At 39.9% G+C, this 22,159-nt stretch overlaps 2 protein-coding genes across 5 annotated transcripts in view; one reads left to right on the top strand and one right to left on the bottom strand.

Annotated features, from left to right (window-relative positions):
• Window positions 1–11,508, top strand: part of HACD3 (3-hydroxyacyl-CoA dehydratase 3) — a 50,387-nt gene extending 38,879 nt beyond the window's left edge. Inside the window, exons 8-11 of the mRNA XM_017851097.1 lie at window positions 2,143–2,255; window positions 4,713–4,819; window positions 5,400–5,531; window positions 9,456–11,508. Coding sequence (XP_017706586.1) covers window positions 2,143–2,255; window positions 4,713–4,819; window positions 5,400–5,531; window positions 9,456–9,532 — 429 coding nt within the window. The 3' untranslated portion in view covers window positions 9,533–11,508. The remainder of the gene's footprint in view (window positions 1–2,142; window positions 2,256–4,712; window positions 4,820–5,399; window positions 5,532–9,455) is intronic.
• Window positions 11,509–11,908: 400 nt separating this feature from the next.
• The window catches only part of INTS14 (integrator complex subunit 14), a 32,425-nt gene continuing 22,174 nt past the window's right edge, over window positions 11,909–22,159 (bottom strand). For 2 of the 4 annotated variants that reach the window (XM_017851096.1, XM_017851095.1), the window contains exons 10-12: window positions 17,233–17,351; window positions 15,103–15,168; window positions 11,934–12,808 (exon numbers count right to left, since the gene is read on the bottom strand). In XM_017851096.1, coding sequence (XP_017706585.1) covers window positions 12,557–12,808; window positions 15,103–15,168; window positions 17,233–17,351 — 437 coding nt within the window. In that variant the 3' untranslated portion in view covers window positions 11,934–12,556. Of the gene's footprint in view, window positions 12,809–15,102; window positions 15,169–17,232; window positions 17,352–22,159 lie in introns of all 4 variants that reach the window. The other 2 variants (XM_017851094.1, XM_017851093.1) reach the window with 2 other exon arrangements.

Below are 22,159 nucleotides of genomic sequence, written 5' to 3'. Positions count from 1 at the left end.
CAGTACTTCTTAAAACTTCTGTTAATGAAAAGTACAATAATCAAACTTTAAAATTTACAGCCAGCCATGGTGGTTCATTCCTGTAATCCCCACACTTTGGGAAGCTGAGGCAGGAGGATTGCTTGAGGTCAGCAGTTTGAGACCAGCCTGGGCAGCATAGTGAGACCCCATTTCCAAAAAAATAAAAATTTGCCAGGCATGGTGATGTGCACCTATATTCCCACTACTTGGGAGGCTGAGACAGAAGGATTCCTTGAGTGCAGGAGTTTGATGTTGCAGTGAGCTGTGATCATGCCACTGCCCTCCAACCTGGGCAACAGAGCAAGACCCCTGTCTAAAAAAAATTAAAAATAAAAATTTAATGGATAGTTTGTGTTGTAGATTAGACATAGCTGAAGAAAAAATTAGTGAACTGTTTGAGATACAGGAAGGAATATAGAGCACAAAAAGTAAATATACAGACATAATTTTCTTGAATTATAAGACTCGATATTATAATATTGTTAGTTCTCTTATTTACCTGTAGATTAACTACAGTACCAATCACAGTCTAAAAAATTTTGGAATGTGAGGAGAAAATTCTGAAGTTTTTTGAAAAAACAGAGGGCCATCCAGGATAGTAGCATCATTTTCAATAGCTAAAATGTGCAAGCAACCCAAGTATTCATCTACAGATGAATGGGTAAGAACGACTGTTATATACATACAATGGGATATTATGTAGCCTTAAAAATGAAGGAAACTCTCAAGTATGCTACAACATGGGTGAACCTTAAGGAAACTATTCTAAGTGAAATAAGCCAGTCACAGAAAGTCAAATACTGGATGATTCTGCTTATATGAGGTAGTTAAAATAGTCAAAATCATAGAGACAGAAAGTAGAATGGTGTTTCCCAGGGGCTGGCTGAGTGGGGAGTTATTGTTTAATGGGTCACAGTTTCTTTTCTTTCTTTCTTTCCTGACCTCAAGTGATCTGCCCACCTTGGCCTTCCAAAGTGCTGGTATTACAGACATGAGCCACCGCACCTGGCCGTTATGTGTATTTTACCACAATTTTTTAAATGGGGGAATAAAAAGCAAAGGGTTAAGAATATTCTCTAAAGAAGAGCTCAAGTTGCGGACTTACCCTGTAAGAAATCAAGACAGTATAAAGATTTAGTAGCTAATACCACGTTGTATGGTACAAAGATAGTCACATAGACCACGGGAACAGAATAAAACCCAGAAACAAGACAACTCATATATCTATGAAGAATAGGATGTCTATCATATATTGGAATGTCTTGCCATGGTGAAAATGAGTGGACTATAGCCACATGCATCAACATAGATGAGTCTCTGGCCCATAACCCTGAGTAAGAAGCAAGTCACAGAATAATACATACAGAATGATTTCAAAAAGTTTTAAAACAGGCAAAATGAAACAGTGTACTGTTCAGGAATACATACACAAGCAGTAAGCCATAAAGAAAAGCCATGGACCAGACGCAGTGGCTCATGCCTATAATCCCAGCACTCTGGGAGGCTGAGGTGAGAGGATCACTTGAGCCCAAGAGTTTGAGCAAGCCTGGCCAACACAGTGAGACCCCGTCTCTACAAAAAAATAAAACTAGCCAGTGTGGTAGTACACACCTGTGATCCCAGCTGCTTGAGAGGCTCAAGTGGGAGGATTTCTTGAACCTAGAAGTTCAAGGCTGCAGTGAGCCATGATTGTGCCACTGCACTCCCGCCTGGGTGATGGAGCGAGACCCTGTCTCAAAAAAAAAAGAAAAACCGTGGAATGATTAACACATGATAGTCGTTACTTATAGGGGTCTCACGTTTGTACTGCTCTATTTCTTAACTTGGGTTATGTAAACTCAAATGTTTATTTGGCAATGTTCTTTAGACTGTGTTTGAACATGTGTGTGTATTTAAGGAAACGATTTATGATATAGTTACACACACAAAATACTGTACCTATCTAGTCACAAAGACTGGTTTGGGCACTTTGCTTGTTCCAGAACTGGAACAGGATTAAACTGGTAGAGCTCAGTCTTTTCTATTTGCCTTGCATTTAGTGGGGTTAGGTTTCAGATAACACATTTGTATAACTTTACATATATGTTATTAACTTTTTTCTCTTTTGGGTCTTTCTAATAGCTTCTTGGAAGAAATTTTATTTTGTTTATCATCTTTGGCACCATGGAAGAAATGCAGAACAAAGCTGTGGTTTTCTTTGTGTTTTATTTGTGGAGTGCAATTGAAATTTTCAGGTGGGTAGAAATGCCAGGATGGTGTTTGAATGCTTCTCCCTCTTTGCAGCAGCTCTGTTCTTGAGGGAGTCGTTATCTTAGCCAGAGTCTCATTTGGTTTGGGACTAAGATTACATATGTGGAGAATTCTGGTTGCATTTATGTGCTCTGCAAAGTTGAGGCAGATTTTTTTAAAGTCGTCATTGGATCATAATACCAGACCGGATACTAGGGAGCAGAAGAGGAGAACCAGAGAAAGGGAAGACTCATCTTACCATGACTTCAGGATCTTCAGGATCTTGGAAAGAGAGGACCCATCCACATGGAAAAATTATTGAAAGGGCTGAAGAAACATGAGGTTGAAGGAGCAATCCAGGTTGGATAAAACTAGTTTAAGACTAAATTTAAGGGATGATAGAAATGAATCTTATACTACAAGATTATTGAAGTTTGAAATAGCCTCTAACCTAATTTTCCCATTCTCGGTTGTTAGTAGAATAAATACCTTTTAAGAAATGGATCTAGTTAAAGTAGATGTATTCTTCTTTACCAGATCATACACACTCCATATTTCTTCCCTTTCAGTCAGTGGGAGCAAGGATTTTGCAAATGAACTCTTCAGCTCCAGGTTTGGTGGTATTTTGACAAAGTTGGTAGTTGAGAGGGGGAACAGGCCATAGCAGCCTTAAATTGTGTCTTAACCATGGTCTGTGTCCCATGGCACCCAGTGTACCCTCTAATAGCCTTAATACAAAGGTAAAACAGATTATAGGTCCTATGTTTTTCAAATCAGACAGGTAATGTGCTGATGTAACAAGGTTTGAGGGAAGCACATCTCACACAGGAGAGCGAAAATCCAATTATCACACTTATGAGCTATAAAAGGATCAGATTATGTGTCCTTAATGCAATGTTTACTGTTTGAGAAGGAACATTTCTTTTCTCAAGGGATCTCTTTTAAAATAGAGTATGTCGGTAGTACCATTCAGGACACAGGCATGGGCAAGGACTTCATGTCTAAAACACACCAAGCAACGGCAGCAAAAGCCAAAATGACAAATGGGATTAATTAATAAAGAGCTTGCACAGCAAAAAACTACCATCAAGTGAACAGGCAACCTACAGAATGGAGAAAATTTTTGCAACCTACTCATCGAACAAAGGCTAATATAGAATCTACAAAGAACTCAACAAATATAGCAAGAAAAAAACAACCCTCAAAAAGTGGGAGGATATGAACAGACATTTCTCAAAGAAGACATTCATACAGCCAACAGACACATGAAAAAGCTCATCATCACTCGCCATCGAGAGAAATGCATCAAAACCACAATGAATACCATCTCACACCAGTTAGAATGGCAATCATTAAGAAGTCAGGAAACAACAGGTGTTGGATGAGGATGTGGAGAAATAGGGGGGGAACACTTTTACAACGTGTGGGATTGTAAACTAGTTCAACATTATGTGAAACAGTATGCAATTCCTCAGATCTAGAACATGTACCATATGACCCATCATCCCACTAACTGGTAATACCCAAATGAGATTAATGAATTGATTCTACTACAAGAACACATGCACACTATGTTTATTGCGCACTATTCACAATAGAAAAGACTTGGGAATCACCCAAATGTCCATCGTGACAGACTGGATTAAGAAAATGTGGGCACCATATACACCGATGGAGATACTAGCAGCATAAAAAAGGATGAGTTGCGTCCCTTTGGTAGGACATGATGCAGCTGGAAACCATCATTCTTAGCAAACGATCACAAGAAGAGAAAACCAAAACACCGCATGTTCTCACTCATAGGTGGAACTGAAAATGAGATCACTGACTCGGAAGGGGAACATACACACTGGCACTATCATGGGGAGGGGAGAGAGGGAGGATTGCATTGGGAGTTATAATGATTATAAATGATGAATTGAGGTGCTGAACGAGTTGATGGGTCACACCCAACATGGCATAAGTATACATATGTAACAAACCTGCATGTTATGCACATGTACCCTAGAACTTAAAGTATAATAAAAAAAAAGAAAAAAATAATAAATAAAATAAAATAAAATAGAGTATGTCTGATTCTAGATTAGAGGTCTTTTGTATACTTTAATTTTGCTAACAACTTACTTATCCAGAAATAAAGTATCTAATATCCTTACCTACTGGGAATGTAGATCAGCACTAGGAATAAAGCCAAACAATGTCTGAGTATCCAGTCCCTATACCGAATAAAGAGGGTTCCTTTGAGACCTAAACTTAGTCTGCCATTAAAGAGAGTTCACATCCTTTGAAAATTTAGGGCGTAGTGTGACAAGTTTATGGGTTGATAGCAAGCTTTATAATTCTGTTCTGAAGAAACCATGTGTGGCTAACTGAGAAATATAATTCATCTATTTAAATGATATTCTAAGGTCACATTCAGAACCTGAAGCGCCTTTTCACGTTGGAATCACTATTTTCAATAGGTACTCCTTCTACATGCTGACGTGCATTGACATGGATTGGAAGGTGCTCACATGGCTTCGTTACACTCTGTGGATTCCCTTATATCCACTGGGATGTTTGGCGGAAGGTACTCTCAGGGACTCTTAGCTTTCATAGCTTAGCTCCAGGGGGTGCCCAGAGGCTGAGAGACCAGTCCTTTCTTCCCCAGCCTTAGTCCGATAAATGGAAGTGTTGGACTTTTCAGGGATTTCTTTGCATGGGCTTCCTTCCATAATACTCCTGGTACCCAGACTGTTCCAGAAAAGCAGCTCATTTTGTAACATTGGAAAGCCAGGTGGTCCTGTCCTGTATGTTTCCCATTTGTATGATGCTTTTAGTATTCCAAAGGGGGTTCTTACTGACGACTTTATTTCATTCTGACAAACATCTTGTACATAAGTCAGCTAGGGATTTTTCTTTCCATTTTATAGAATAGAAGAAGCCCACTGCCATGACTTCCTCATCTGTCTCTCTGTTGACAGGTTGGAGGCTGATCTCTTAGAAAACTAGGGGAAAAAAAAAAGAGGCATGAGGTTTCTGTACAAAGGGAGGAGGAAGCCTTTCTAGCACACCCAGAACTGAAACTTCAGAGTATTAGGGCTGGAAGTTCCTGTCATTAGATGTGACTGTTTCATTTGCTTCTAACAAGTTCTTGTTTCTGTTTTCAGCTATCTCAGTGATTCAGTCCATTCCAATATTCAATGAGACAGGACGATTCAGTTTCATGTTGCCATATCCATTGAAAATCAAAGTTAGATTTTCCTTTTTTCTTCAGATTTATCTTATAATGATATTTTTAGGTAAGTATTGATTCTGTAATACAGACTTTTTCTTGTCACTTCTTAGACAGTAGAAATAAGTCATTTAGAAATGTAAAAGTCCATATGAGAATTCTTTTGGGATAGAATTAGAGAAGGATTACTTTGCAAAAACAGACCCACTAGGGGAATATGCTGTGGTAAGGAAATATTTCTTTTCTAAATCTCCAGTGGTTAAAGTATGTTCTTTAAGTGCTCTTGGTGATTGGGAATATATCATAAGATATTTCTTGTTTAAAACAATGTAAGGGGATAGGCATGGTGGCTCACACCTGTAATCCCAGCACTTTGGGAGGCTGAGGCTGGCGGATCATGAGGTCAGGAGTTCGAGACCGGCCTGACCAACATGGTGAAATCCCATCTCTACTAAAAATACAAAAATTAGCTGGGCGTGGTGGCGGGTGCCTGTAATCCCAGCTAATCAGGAGTCTGAGGCAGGAGAATTGCTTGAACCCGGGAGGCAGAGGTTGCAGTGAGCTGAGATTATGCCATTGCACTCCATCCTGGGCAACAGAGCGGGACTCTGTCTCAAAAAAAAAGTAAGGAGCTCTTTTAAAATAGACTAAGAAGCTCCCACTATTACTAATTTCAGTAGCACATTCCTCATCCAGAGTTTATGGAGGTGATAAGACAACTGGCAGCAAGGAAGGGAGAAGGGAATAAAGGCCTCTGAGCAGCCAGGGGTTGTCGTAAAGTCTTCCACCTCACAGTAGGAAAGTTCCCTGCTCCTCATGGAAAACCTGCTGACTTATTAATTTCTGTTTATATAAAATCATAAATTCCTGCCTTACTTTATAAAAACTAAGAACAGAAGGGAAAAAGAAATAAACCTAAATTATTACAAATATGACAAATTTAAAAGATTTCCTAACTATAAGGATTTTTTTGTTGTTGTTGTTAAATTTTTATTAGAGGCTGGGTATGGTGGCTTATGTCTGTAATTCCAGCACTTTGGGAGGATGAGGTGGGCAGATCACTTGAGGTCAGGAGTTTAAGACCAATCTGGCCAACATGGCGAAACCCCATCTCTACTAAAAATACAAAAATTAGCTGGGCATGGTGGCGCATGCCTGTAATTCCAGCTACTTGGGAGGCTGAGGCAGGAGAATTGCTTGAACCCAGGGGGGAGAGGTTACAATGAACCGAGATTGTGCCACTGCACTCCAGCCTGTGTGACAGAGCGAGACTCTGTCTCAAAAAAAAATTTTATTAGTAATCAATATTTGGTAATTTCTAAATGCAACTATACATGATTCTATCCATATTATCCATATTCTATATGTAGATGTGAAAATACATACATTCTTATATGTAGGTTAAATACAATTTGAGAAAAACAAGTAATTTTTTCCCTTTAAGAGCAGACTATTTAATACTTATTGATTTGAATATGACAACTAAGAACATAAAAAGTCAGAATGAAAGGAAGTTTGTCATTAAATATATTGAGAGGAGAAAACACTGATTATCATACATAGAACTTTACACGTTTAATGATAAGACAAGCTCCTAACTATAAGGACTCTTTAAAGTTCTGATACATTTTAGTGGTAATTTATATATATTTCCTTGCTTTATTTCACAAGAGACTTAAGGTAGCCCTAAATAAATATAACTGTCCAGTCTCCTAGCCACAGAAGGATGCAACAATAGTGTATTAGTTCTCTATTGCTGTGTAACAGATGACCCCAAAACTTAGCAGCTGAAAACAATAAACAGTTATTATCTCACATAGTTTTCGAAGGTCAGGAAGCAGCCTGGCTGGGTGGTACTGGCTCAGGGTCTCATGAGGTTTCAGTCAGGCTGTCAGCTGGGGCTGCAGTTTCTGTAGACTTGACTGGGGCTGGAGGATCTGCTCCAAGCTCACTCTTGGGACTGTTGACAGGAGGCTTCGGTTTCTTGCCATAGCCCCTCTCCATATGGCTACTCATGGCATGGCTTCCCCCACCCAGAGCAATTGGTTAGAGAGAGAGAGCCAGAAGCCACAGTGCCTAATCTCAGAAGTGACAAACCATCACACAGACCAACCCAGTATAACATGGGAGGGGACTACACAAAGGTATGAAATAACGGGAGGTAGAGGTTGTTGAGATCGTTGTTGAGGCTTGCTACCCCGGACAGTGAGAGGAAGACCATGCAAGGTAAGCCCAGGAAGCCAGAAAGCCCAGTGGTCTTGGTCATTTAGTGTTGGGGGAGGAGAGACTTACACCATAGTGTTAGGAGCCCCTTAGTGTACCAGTGCATGGCAGATGTACAGTTAAATAGTATACATTGTAGGCCCACATCATTTGCAAAAGGTTAACGTCTACTTCTTTTTTTCTATTTCAGCAAAGGGCATAATCCACTTAAGAAAGATTGCCAACCAAAAATATCAAAATGTTTTGCCCTTGAAGAGAGGAACCCTCAGTTCAGAAAATGTACTCATTAAAGACAGCTTTTTACCTTTATTACTGTATAAATTCAGTATAACTAGGCCCCATGAAATGAGCATAAGATAAAGAGGAATAAATACTGGAAAGACATTTAAAATACTTTAGTAAACAGGGTAGAGGGGCGGAAATATTTTAAAGTGCATTGTCTTACTATCTTTCTTTGTGTTGTTTATACTGTTGTACACTCTAATTTGCAAGATTTTATGTTCATATCTAGTTTGCTTATAATAAATACATAGTTGCTCTTTTCTTATTCTTTAGAATGAAATAAATCCTAAATTCACATTTATAATTTTGAAGCAGCATAAACAGGTAGTTAACACTTGTATCTAGGTCAGAGGACTTTTCTTTTGTTTTTTTTTTTTTTTTTGTGAGACAAAGTCTTGCTTTGTCGCCGAGGCTGGAGTGCAGTGGCACGATCTTTGCTCACTGCAACCTCTGCCTCAAGAGTTGAAGCAATTCTCTTGCCTCAGCCTCCAGAGTAGCTGGGATTACAGGCACCTGTCACCACGCCTGGCTGATTTTTGTATTTTTAGTAGAGATGGGGTATCACCATGTTGGCCAGGCTGGTCTCGAACTCCTGACCTCAGGTGATCCACCCACCTTGGTCTCCCGAAGTGCTGGGATTACAGGTGTGAGCCACTGTGCCTGGCCATGTTCTTGAGTAGCCTTGAATTAAAAATTAGGTTGTTTCTGTACTTTAGATTTCTGCATTTCATTGTATGTACATTTTACTGTAAAAGAAAGAATATCAAACTATACCTACGTGAAGAATTGGGTGGGTGAGGTATATTGATATCCGAAACTGAACATTGAAGTGCATAAAAAATGAGATGGCTGAAGAGATAAAAGATGAATAGGGATGTGATGCAGCCAATATAGTAAAAAGCAGTAAATCTAGGTGTTCACTGTACAATGATTTAATCTTCTGCGTGTTTGAAAATTTTATAAGGAAAAAAATATGTTTTAAACCCACTGGGAGGCTGGGTGTGGTGGCTTATGCCTGTAATCCCAGTACTTTGGGAGGCCAAGCCGGCCATATCATTTGAGGTCAGGAGTTTGAGACCAGCCTGACCAACGTGATGAAACCCCACCTCTACTAAAAATACAAAAAATTAGCCAGGCGTGGTGGTGGACGCCTGTAATCCCAGCTACTCAGGAGGCTGAGGCAGGAGGATTGCTTGAACCTGGGAGGCGGAGGTTGGAGTGAGCTGAGATTGTGCCACTGCACTCCAGCCTGGGCGATGGAATGAGACTCTGTCGCAAAAATAGTAAGAAATAAATAAACACACTGGGGAAAAATTGGTTTGTGTCTATTGTTAATTTGTTCTAAGTTGTACTCCTTCCTGAGCTGCTGCAATGAGCTTTTTGCTGTGGGATATGACAGACAGCTAGATACTGTCCCTGCCACAAGAGCTTCTGGTTATAAATAGACAAAGACTCTAATTTCTAACTGATCTCTTTTCTTTTTCAGGGTTATACATAAATTTTCGTCACCTTTATAAACAGCGCAGACGGCGCTATGGACAAAAAAAGAAAAAGATCCACTAAAAAGAAAGATTTAGATGGCTTCTTGCCAGTTTGAGCCTAATCTGATTCTTACAGTTTTACCTTCTTGTACCAATGTAAAAGTTTTTTTAATGTTAAATGATTAAATTCTCAGTGAGGCTATCTTCCTTTTCCCCAGTAACATTCCTGAATTTACTGTTATCTTGTAGTAATTGCATGACATGGATTCCTGATATCTGATGAGAGGTTCATTCTTGTGTATTCAGTTAATGACACCAAAAGGCTCAGCCCACCCCAACCCTGTCTCATGTTCAGTCTGTCTAATTCATGCCAGAGATTTTTTTTTCAAGAAGTGCTTTATCCCTACAATGTACTGATGGTTCTTACAGTTGAGATTTGTTCTTTTCAGCTATTGCTTGTGAAAAAAAGCAAGACTATGTCACTCTATAGAAGACTGTTAAAGTGACTCAGGCAGGACTTAATTATTCTGTACCTAAGGGGTTACTTGTTTAGTGGGATGGCATTGACTTTTTGAAAGTGAAGTAGACTGAGTCATTGATAAAACATTTCTAAGAGTGGGGCTGGAGAACACGTTTTACATGTGACATCCTGTGGCCTAACAACATCTATTATTATAGTGCTCAGTAATGTGGGCATTGAAGAGGCACAGAATGCTTTGAAAGAAACTAATCAGAATCTTGGAACATCATGATCATGCCATTCTTAAGTAAATCAACTATTTTCAACACTGAAGAAAATGAAACATTATTTAGAAAACAATAAGATTACAAGTTCCAAACTCAGCCAGGAATGTGGCTCACACCTGTAATCCCAGCACTTTGGGACACCTAGGTGGGAGCATCACTTGAAGCCAGGAGTTCAAGACCAGCCTGGGCAACATACTGAGACCCCTATCTCTACAAAAAATAAAAATATTAGCTGAGTGTGGTGGCACACACCTGTAGTCCCAGCTACTCAAGAGGCTGAGAAGGGAGGATCCTGAGCCCAGGAGGTCAAGGCTGCAGTGAGCCGAGATTGCCACTGCACTGCAGCCGGGGTGACAGTGCAAGACCCTGTCTCAAAAAAACCAAACCACACACACACACACACACACACACACACACACACACACGGTCCAAATGGTAGCAGGGATCCAAAGGGAACACAATATGTAGATCAAACTGGCAGTAACACTGTGTACAGCCTTTGACAAACTAGAAACATTAGAGTAGGCCAAACACACCAAACTGTCTTAGGCTGTGCACAAACACAAAAAATGGCAGCCTTTCATCTCCTGCAATGGCTGAGTCCATTTACTTGTATACTTGTTCTAGTGAGTGGTGAATGAGTGATGGGACTACATTTTTTGCATAGACCTCAAAAATAACTTCATTCTGCTGCTGTTCAGTTGGCTTTTTAAAACCCATCTGCCGTAGAACACTGAAAACAGCGAGAACTTTGGGGTGAACACCGCTGATCCTTTAACAAGGATTTCTGGCAGGAAACTCACAAGAAGGAGAACTGAAAATTTAGACATACAGTTGGCCATTGTAAAAAACATCAGTTTCCTCTCATACATTCCAAGTAAACCAAGTAAAATAAGTGTTGGAGTAACACTTGCATAGAAGAATTTAAGGAGTGATAGCTCTTTCTGTTCTGCCATTCCCAACATTCCTGGGGGAAAGGAGACTCAATGAGTTAATACCATTTCACTGAGCCCAAGATGGAAACTTGGTTTGACCTAAAACATCTGATTAACATAGGCTAGCTGATTTCTTAAAAATTCATTGCATTGAAGGATAGTTTGCATGTCTGTAACACCTGTCAATACTTGTTTGTATTGATTTCTGATATTCTTGCAGCTGACTATGTGTAATTGGGCAGATAAGCTTTGCAGTAGATTATGCTGCATCGTCGTGGCAAATTCTGTATTCTTAGTGATTGTTACAAATCCCTTTATTGCTGTCTGAGAAAGTGAAAGATTGTGTATTTCTATTAAAACATTTACAATCAAAATTCTAATGACCATGCTTAAAGATAATGTAGTCTAGTGGTTTTCTGTTAGTGATGAAGTCCTTTGTTCAGGCAAAATATTATGTAGCAGTTCAGCATGTTAAACCAAAAACAGTTGCTCTGGTTGAAGCCTGAGAGTTACAGGGAAGGTGGTGCAACTGAAAAACACTGATGATGTAGACAAAGCCTCGAGAAGTTGCCCAAAGTCATAATGCTAGCTGGTAAATTGGAACCATAATTAACTTTGGAATCAGTGATCTGTCAGGATTATCTAGCCAGAACCTTGCTTAGGCAATGAGGCCTAATCACTGTCAGAAATAAGGAAACCTCATGATTTGTGAATCTATGCCACTTAGAAAGTTGAAATTATATTAAAGTGATAAGACAGACCAAAAGACAAAGGTCTTAGTTTCATAGTGAAACCATTTTATAGAAAATCAAATATTTTGTTGTCATTAAAAAAAAAACCTTGAAGAAATAGGACTCATTTTACACATTAATGGTTGCTCTTTAAAAGTTAGAATCTCAAGAGACACCAAAAGCACCTAAGAGTTACCACCACATTTTGCCCAAGTTCTAAGGAAAGTTCTGAAACAGTGGTGTTGTGTTTGTACTCAGCAAGCTCCAGACAGTCTGAGTTGCTCATTCCATGAACAGAAGCTTGAAAATGCCCTTACAGTTGAGATATAAACTGGAGAGAAGAGGTGAAGCTTTCAGGAAGCCAGAGAGCCCTTGCTGGTCAGGTTTCTGAGGAAGGCAGGGGTGCTCTATGCTCATCAGTCCTTCAAGCTTCTCAGGAAATGTGCCCATGGGAACAGCAGCTATCTTCCAAGCTTAAAAATTATGAGTCCCAGGAAGTTAAAGCCCAACCAGCCAACCACCTTCACATCCTTCTCATACTAGTAGAGTCATTGAAAACAGCACATGGTGCTTCTGAGGCAGCCTCAGGAAGGTCTTTGGGTGGCTATTCCAGAGGTGAACATACTGGAAAGGTTTTTACCTAAATCATTTTCAGTTGAAATGAAAAAAGAAGGAAAGCTCCAAAAGTCAGTTTCAAATTCTTTCAGTGCTGCTCCCAGAGAAGTCCGTGTGCAAAGGTGTGATGTTCTGGTCATAAGCGGCATACTCGGAGGTGCCGGTACTGGCCAGTTTGAGCTGCTGGGCAGCATGGGTCAGCTGGAATGCAGCATCAGGGTGGGCTGTTTCAGGCAGCAGTGTGCATTCCCTTTCCAGCATATCAGCCACCCCTTTCAGCAGGTCCAGGAAACCAAAGGCTAGAGCGGCCTTTCGCAAACGGTTCAGCTCCTGAAACGACAGAAAATCACCAATGCTCCTGAAATGTGTTCTCAACACATACTTTCTAAGTGCTCAGCTTAGAAATAAGTTCTCCTTGACTGAACTTCAGGGAGCAATTTTCAATGAGAACAAATGTTTATTTAGGGATGCCAGTAACAAGAATGTGATAGTTTTACTGGGAAGTGGTTCCTCTGCAGGTGACCAGAAGCTGGCTAAGGAAGACAGTGAGCTGAATGAAACAACGTCATCATCACAGTTAATGAGCATTTATGCCACACGTAGTAGTCAGCACTTTGCATCCATCATTTCATTACTCCTAACTTTAAGGAGGAGTACTTTCCCCTTGTTATTTAGGTATGGAAAAGACTTGCCCTCAATCTGAAAAGGCTCTTAACCCCACTGTGGCAGGGCCTCTGAGTAAGACAATAAACAGGCTCAGAGGAGGCCCTGGAGGAGTCAGAGTGGAAACACCAACAAAAAGAAAGGCTGGTTAGTGATAGAAGCAGAGAAATAAGAAGTGCCCCAACAACCCCTTAGTGGAGTGGTCTGGGCAAGTTGTGTAGCCTCTCTGGGTCTCAAAGGCCTCATTTATAAAATGAGGAGAATAACCCCTTCCTTACCCACTGCAGGGGCTGAAGCAGTTTCTCTAGGCCCTTTTGAGCTCTAGTATGTAGAATGATAATAAAACCAGAAAAGAGAAATGGGCTCTCTGACTATCTTTCTACTATTATCTGTTTAAAAAGTGGAAAGTTAAGAAGGCCAAACAAGTGTGTCATCATGAGTAAATAGCTGATGACTGTAGGAAGCTCTGCAGGGAGGGTGGACTGCATGGATTATGGGCTTCAGTTAGGGAGGGGCCTGGCTGGCTGAGAAGCTCTGCAGTTGAACTCTGATTAAAGCTGTTTTATTTCACCAGCTTACCACATAATTAGGTTTGAAGACAACAGTGACATAAAGGTAATGAGATAACACCCAGACAAAGTAGCATGTATCTTCTCCCGTTAAGATGCTAGCCTGAGGCTGTGTGTGCCATATTTTAGAATTAGAAAGCTATGACACAAATGACATGCTTTATGCTGCACTTAATTTAATTCCAGCCAAACACCAGAACAATAGGGGAGAATCAAGGAGCAAACCTAAATGTTCCCCACTCTACCCCACCCCCTGTAACTTAATAGTCTCTTCACCAATGGTTCTGGATTAGCTACATATGATCCTGGAGGGCCATCTCCTCTGCAATTCATAAATGTGTAATGTCAGATGTCATTCCTAGAAGCAGATTCTCTGGTGCAGTAAGAATGTTCTGGGGTGACCAGGTGGGGTGGCTCACGCTTGTGATCCCAGCACTTTTGGGAGGGCGAGGCGGGTGGATCACCTGAAGTCGGGAGTTCGAGACCAGCCTGGCGAACATAGCGAAACCCCATCTCTACTAAAAATACAAAAATTAGGCCTGGAACGGTGGCTCACACCTGTAATCCCAGCACTTTGGGAGACTGAGGCGGGCGGATTACCCAAGGTCAGGAGTTCAAGACCAGCCTGGCCAACATGGTGAAACCCCCGTCTCTATTAAAAATACAAAAATCAGCCGGGCATGGTGGCACACCTGTTTATACTAGCTACTTGGGAGGCTGAGGCAAGAAAATTGCTTGAGCCCGGGAGGCAGAGGTTGCAGTGAGCTGAGATCGTGCTACTGCACTCCAGCCTGGCTGACAGAGTGAGACTCTGTCTCAAAAAACAAACAAAAAAACAAAACAAAAATTAGCTGGGCGTGGTGGCACGTGCCTGTAGTACCAGCTACTTGGGAGGCTGAGGCAGGAGAATCACTTGAATGCATGAGGCAGAAGTTGCAGTGACCCAAGATCACACCATGGCACTCCAGCCTGGGCAACAGTACGACTCTGTCTCAAGAAAAAAAAAAAGAATGTTCTGGACAATTCCCCATCCAGGAAGCCACATACATTGGTTGCCTGGCGTTGGCCTGGATACCCATATAGGAATGATGAGAAGAGTTCAGGGCTATGACCCACAGGTCCTCTCAGCTGCTTCCATCAGTCATTCATTCACAGCAGCCCCAACACAGAAAAACCCTCTGCCTGTACAGAATGAGGCCATTTAAACCCTTCTAATTTTTGGATTTTAGGGAAGGAACAGACCTATCACTTTTACTGAGTTTATTTGAAAAAACTGAGGCACAAGTCACACATCTCTAATCTCTGCTCATATTCACACTGCCATCTCACAGTTCTTCTATTATGAACCATATTTGAGGCACATCCTCTTCCACTATATTCTAACTGTCTCACCTTATAGAATGTCTGTGTTTTTTCAGGTAGTTTCCTTGCATTCCTTAAAATCTTCTGTACATCTGTCTATTAAGGGTAAAAAAAAAAATCCAACATTAGAATTCTGTGGTAAAAAGGGGAAATAATATAAAAGAATGGATCTAAATGTTTAAAGAAATGAAAATGAGAACACAGCTACAATGTCAAGATGAGGATCCCTTCTGTGTTAATGTCAGTTCAACATTAGTAAAGCACTCCCTCCTTCAAAGGCTTGACAGTAAAATAAATCCCCTGACAGAAACAAACTTGCCTCATAAAAATGTACCCAGTAAATCCATACATCTATCACCAGAGCAAAGACCATTCAATGGGGAAAAAATAGTCTTTTCAACATTTGGTGCTGAGACAACTGGATATCCACATGCAAAAGAATAATGCTGGACCCTTACATAATACCATATACAAAAAATTAACTCAAAATGGATCAGAGACCACTGGAACATTTATACACTGCTAGCAGGAATGTAAAATGGTGCAGCTACTGTGAAACAGTGTGGCAATTCCTCAAAAAGTTAAGCAGAATTGCTGTCTGACCCAGCAAACCCATTCCCATTAAAATACATACCCAAGAGTATTGAAAACAAATGTTCAGACAAAAACTTATACACGAATGCTCGTAACAGCATTATGCACAATAGCCAAAAGGTAACCCTAATGTCCATCGACTGAGGAATAATCAAAATGTGACACATACATATAGACATATGGAATATTAGCCATGAAAAGGAATGAAGTACTGATACGTACTACAACATGAATAAACCTTGAAAACATCATGTTAAGTACAAGAAGTCAAACACAAAAGGCCACAAATTGTATGATTCTGTTTATATGAAATACCTAGAATAGGTAAGTCCATAGAGACAGAAAGCAAACGAGTGGTTGCCGGGGCCTGGGAGAAGGAATGTGGAGTGACTTTCCTAATGGGCACAGGGTTTCCTTTTGAAGTGATTAAAATGTTCTGGAACTAGAGAGTGGTGATGGTACATTGTGATTGTACTAAATGGGACTGAATTGTGTACTTTAAAATGGTTGAAGATACATTTTATGTATATTTTACCAGAATAAGAAAAATAAACCCAAGAATAAAAGAATTTTTTTCTATAGTAGTCAAGATTCAAACAAAAAAATTTAAAAAAATAAGAAAAGCTCAGCTATAACTGGTGGTGAAAGTGGTTCTAATATCCCTCTGACAAGGAAGTACTGGGGTCAGGGACATCAGGAAAATAGAAGACCCCGATTTTCCAACAAAGAGGCCCCTTGACACATTAGCCTTGGCAGGATGTGGTTCAGTCTCCATTGGAAAGGGGGCTCAGAGACTGTGCAGTCAACAGAAACTACTTTTGTTGTCCAAGTGGCCTGACTGTGTCTTCTCATTTGGTTTAGGTTGAACTTACTGGTGGAACAAATATAATAAAGGTGCTCAAAGGAGAAAAAAGTTTCAATAAGTGATTTTTAAAAACAGGTATAAATGACTTTTTGTTGATGAAAGGAGAAATGTTCCTGAATACCTTGCCTGAAAGCATCATTCCTTGATAATCATATTATCATAGCTTCCTATGAAAGTGTTTTTGTGAAATATAATTCTATGGATTGAGTTCTACTGAAGGGATGGAAAAAATATCGTTATGAAGACTTTTACATCTTTTCCAAAACTGTTGTTAAATACCCATTAGGTTATTCAATGCCTCACCATATAAAAAATTTCACACTAAAATTCAATGCCAGGAAAATATGTCTCTCTAGACAAACTGACAAATGTCCTTTTTTCAGACAAGAACAACTGACCTTGTCAACAGGAAGCTCAGAGCCAAAATGCTCACGTAAAATTATCATTTTGCCTTGGGTTCCTGGCACAATTGTCTTCCTTCTTCCTCTAGTATTCTTATTGCTCTAAATTTTGTAAAAAATGATTTTGCTATATACATGTTTTACTGTAGGGCATCTCAAATCCCTTTTGGAAATAATGACAAACATTAGAAGTAAATGAATTACTAAATATCAAAGGAAAAGAAAATCAAATAAAATGCCTGCCTGCCTACCCAAATGCCTCCTGTCCCCAGTGGAAAGCAACATAAATGGTAATGTTACCTGCAGGCCGCTGGGTTTGATCCAGACGGTCACATTCTGGGCATAACTGCGTTTGTTTTTGGGCTGCAGGGGGAATGGGCTCTTATTGTCATCCTCGCCATAAGGGTTTTCTTTAGCATCTTAAAAGAAAAGACATTCTTGAAATGACATCTGGCAAAACACAATCAGTTACATTTCCAATTAGACTAGAAGCTCTTTGAATCACTCAATCTTTGATATCCTATCACTTTGTTAATTAAGAAAATCCATTAACTTCAGTCAGCTTGGAGAACCTGTTCTCAACAGAAAGCCACTGATGTAGGAGGCCCATTTAAGTGAAAACAGCTTAATGTTTTAAAGAAACAAGCTTCACTTATCTGATTTATAAATTAAGGTCAAAGAATAAAACAAATACATATTTAAAAAAAAATATATATATATATACACATACACACAGACACACACATATATACTGCAATTCTATATAGTCTAACCCAGTGCTCTCCCACTGAACTTTCTGTATGATGGAAATGTTCTATATCTGTGCTGTCTAATATGGTAGCTACTAACTACTGAGCACTTGACCTGTGGCTAGTGTGACTGAGAAACTGAATTTTAAATTTTATTTAATTTTAATTAAATTTAATGGCCAGTAGCTACTGGATTAGACAGCACACGTCTAGGCATTAAAATAATTAAAAAGGAAAACTATATATAGCCAAATTAAGGCAAAGGGCAAGACAAGAAATACTTTTATTGGTGAAACATACCCCAATATGGCTTTTTAGTTTATTGCTTCCAAAAATGTAAAGCCATGTTCGTTTTATAGCTACATGAACAAACAGGGTTTGTCTCTGTACCTGCTTCCTGAGCCTATGAAACTGCCATAAACTTATAAAGCACGCATACTTCTAATGGTGTATTTGATCTTTATTATTATTACCACCTTCTGGTGTAGACAGATCAGGAGTCATTTTCCTACAAGTTCAGAGAACTTACATCCCTTGCCCAAACATTCATGGTGAAAAATGTAATTAGACCAGTCTGTCTAACTGAGCCAGACATTCTCTACCCTAGATTTGGTCATTAATTGAAACAACTTGATACTGGCCCAACACTTCCTTTGTCAACCCTCCTCAGCCCTGACTCCTCCATAAAATACTGGCCCAACTCTCCAGACATATTTCCATTAATATTTGTCAATATATAAACCTTCTGAGTCAGGCTAAGGTCCTACAAGTCCTTTCCCACACAATAGCTCATTTCCAACTTTCCTGCTATTTCTATTACTCCCCACTGCCTAGAATGTTCTCCCTTCTCATTCACTTATTCATTCATTATCTATAGTAAGACCCCGCTACGTAGCAAGCACTGTGCCAGGGATTGTGCCTAGAGAAAATACTTTTCAGCCTCAAGGAACTTACAGAATAAAGAATATTTATTAAATTCCAACTAGGTGCCGGATACTTTACATATTCAACTTCTCTCTTTACAGCAACTCTAGAGTGAAGATGTTATTAGTCCCATTAAAGATGAGGAAACTAAGGCACAGAGAGGTTGGATTTATACAAGGTTTCACAGTGACTCAGTTGGGCCTGTTTCCAAAGTCAACACTTTTTCCACCATTCAACACTGCCATTCCTTACCTATCCAAACTTACCTACCTATATTCCAAGTCCAGATCCTCTCTTACCCCTTCCATGAAATTGTTTCAAGTTTTTCTGGCAGATAGTGGCTTTTTTAGACCCTTTTATCCCCTAGCACTTAGTATCACTACCAAACATTTCAACATCTAATCAGAGCCTATTTTGTACTGTCATTAGTTGTCTGGAGCCTATATGTGGTAACTAACTGGCTTAGGAGACAGGAAATATTACATTTATGAAAGAAGAAATAAAAAATATGATAGTATAAACAAAAAATAAAAATTATAAGATAAATTTGAAGATACAGAAGACAGAAAAAATTTAAAAAATGGGAAAATGGGCAGAAAGAGATAGAAAATTACAAATACAAATCACAAATATATGTTCCAGAAAAGGAGAACAGAGAATACAGAAAGAGGAAATCAAAGAAATAATTGATCTTCCCAATACTGAAGAACATGAATTGCCAAACGGAAAGGGTCTACTGAGTGCCTAGCAAAATGAATGAAGAGACCAACATTCTGAAATTCAGAACACCAGGGATACAAAGAAGATCACCAAGGAATATGGAGAAAATACAGTTCAGGGTCAAAGGTCTTTGAGTCACCATGGCACTAACTTTCCGTAGCAACACTGGACTCCAGAAGAGACAACACAGTAATGCTTCAAAACTCTAAGGGAAAATGACTTATGACTTCCAACTTAGAACTCAATTCCTAACCGAACTATCATTAAGTATAAAGAATGAAATAAACATATATATATTTCCAAAATATACAAGATTTCAAAATATTTACTTCTCATGTATCCTTTTTTTCAGGAGGGGTTGTGAACAGGAGACCCATAGGAGAGATGTAAAGGGGAGACTCAGGAAGACACCTATGCAACAGGTCTGGGGAATAACCATACCATTTATGAAGCAGGAGGATGGGAGATGATGCTAAGAAAAAAAAGGAAACTGATAAAATACCTGAAAAATGTATTTTACTTAGGGAGGAATTAGTCAGTTATATAGAAAACAAGCAAAGAAAAAAAAAAATAGCTGGGACTGAGGGGACAAAAAGTTGCAAAACAAAGGAAATATAAATTGGTATACCTCATAGCTTAGTTGTAAATAACATTTACATCATCTAACAAGGACTGAATACTGATTTAACCAAAAAGAACATTATAACTATATTGGGAGGATAGAAGGAGGGAAAATGTGCATCTTGTGTAGGTGGGTGGGAGATGGCGGTGTTAATACAGCTAAATACTCATCATTGAAAAAGTCAAAAATGGCATCTAAAATGGGGAAAAGGGCTGGGTGTGGTGGCTCACACCTGTAATCCCAACAGTTTGGGAGGCTAAGGTGGAGGATTGCTTTAGCCCAGGAGTTTGAGACCAGCCTTGGCAACATAGTGAGACCTTGTCTATATAAAAAAATCAAAAACATTAGCCAGGCATGGTGGCATGCACCTGTGGTCCCAGCCACATAGGAGGCTGAGGTGGGAGGATCACCTGAGAGGTCAAGGCTGCAGTGAGCCAAGATTGTGCCACTGCACTTCAGCCTGGGTGACAGAGTGAGACCCTGTCTCAAAAAATAAATAAAAAATAATAAAATGGGATGGGCATGGAGGCTCACACCTGTAATCCCAGCACTTTGGGACAGGCGGGCGGATCACTTGAGGTCAGGAGTTTGAGACCAGACTGGCCAACATGGTGAAATCCCGTACCTACTAAAAATACAAAAATTAGCCAAGTGTGGTGGTGGGCACCTGTAGTTCCAGCTACTGGGGAGGCTGAGACACGAGAATCGCTTGAATACAGGAGGCAGAAGTTGTAGTGAGTTGCGATCACACCACTGTACTCCAGCCTGGGCAATATAGCGAGACTCCATTTCAAAATAAATAAACACAATAATAATAATAATAAAATGGGAGAACCCCTGACAGAAATAGGGACATACCTACGTTATTTAGAAATGTAAATAAGGCTGGGCATGGTGGCTCACGCCTGTAATCCCAGCACTTTGGGAGGCCAAGGCAGGAGGATTACTTGAGGTCAGGAGTTTGAGACCAGCCTAACCAACAACATGGTGAAACTCTGTCTCTACTAAAAATACAACAATCAGCCGGGCACGGTGGCTTGTGCCTATAGTCACAGCTATTAGGGAGGCTGAGGCAGAAGAATCACTTGAACCTGGGAGGTGAAGGTTGCAGTGAACCAAGATTGCACCACTGCACTCCAGCCTGGGTGACGGAGTGAGACTCTGTCTCAATAAAATAAAATAAAAAAATAAATAAATAAATACCAAAAGAAACAAATAAGTTTTAAAAAGTAGTTGTCTCTAGGAACAGAACTGGGAGTAGGAGGGATTGGTACAAACAATAGTGCTATTTGCATGTTTTGCTCAACAACCCTCTGAGGTAGGTTTTATTATTAATTGTTATTTGTTATCATAATTCCAGTTCTAAGACTGCTGTGAGAGTTAAATGATATGGTAGCCTCATTATGTCCAGCACAGTGCCTAGCACAAAGTTAAGTTCATTATAATAATAGCTATTATCATCCACACTGAAAAGCGGAACAGACCCAGAAGGAGGAAAAAACAACATGAACACAGGGTAGAGTGAACAGCAGTTTAACTGGAATGAAGAACTGTAACAAGCCAAGTGTTGCTACATTGGAAGCCAGATCAGAAAGGAGTCTGAATGCTACTACCATCTTAGATTATAGATATGCATCTTTGGTGAAAACCATCACAATAGTCTAGTCAGAGGTTGGCAAACTTTTTCTGTGAGGGCCAGACAGGTTGGAGTGCAGTGGTGCAATCAGGCTTCACTGCAGCCTCTGCTTCCTGGGCTCAAGCAATCCTTCCACCTCAGCCCCCTGAGTAACTGGGACCACAGGTGCACGCCACCATGCCGGGCTAATTTTTCTATTTTTGGTAGAGATACAGTTTCGACATGTTGGCCAGGCTTGTCTCAAACTCCCGGACTCAAGTGATCCACCTGCCTTGGCCTCCCAAAGTACTGGGATTACAGGCATGAGCCACCATGCCTGCCTGAATATTTATCATTTCTTTGTGTTGTGAATATTCAAAATCCTCTCTTCTAGCTTTTTGAAAACATATGCTAAATTATTGTGAGCAATATTCACACTACAATGCTATAGAGCACTGAACTTATTCCTCCCTAACAGCTGTAACTTTGTATCTGTTACCTCTCCCTATTCTCCTCTCCTCACTACCCTTCCCAACCTCTAATGACCATGATTCTAGATTCTACTCTCTACTTCTATGAGCTCATTTTTTTTTAGCT

The sequence above is a fragment of the Rhinopithecus bieti genome, unplaced genomic scaffold (genome assembly GCF_001698545.2).
Source record: "Rhinopithecus bieti isolate Rb0 unplaced genomic scaffold, ASM169854v2 scaffold_31548, whole genome shotgun sequence".
Classification (NCBI taxonomy): Eukaryota; Metazoa; Chordata; class Mammalia; order Primates; family Cercopithecidae; genus Rhinopithecus; species Rhinopithecus bieti.
Note: the sequence above shows the minus strand (reverse complement) of the source record. Positions and strands in the feature narration are given on the sequence as shown.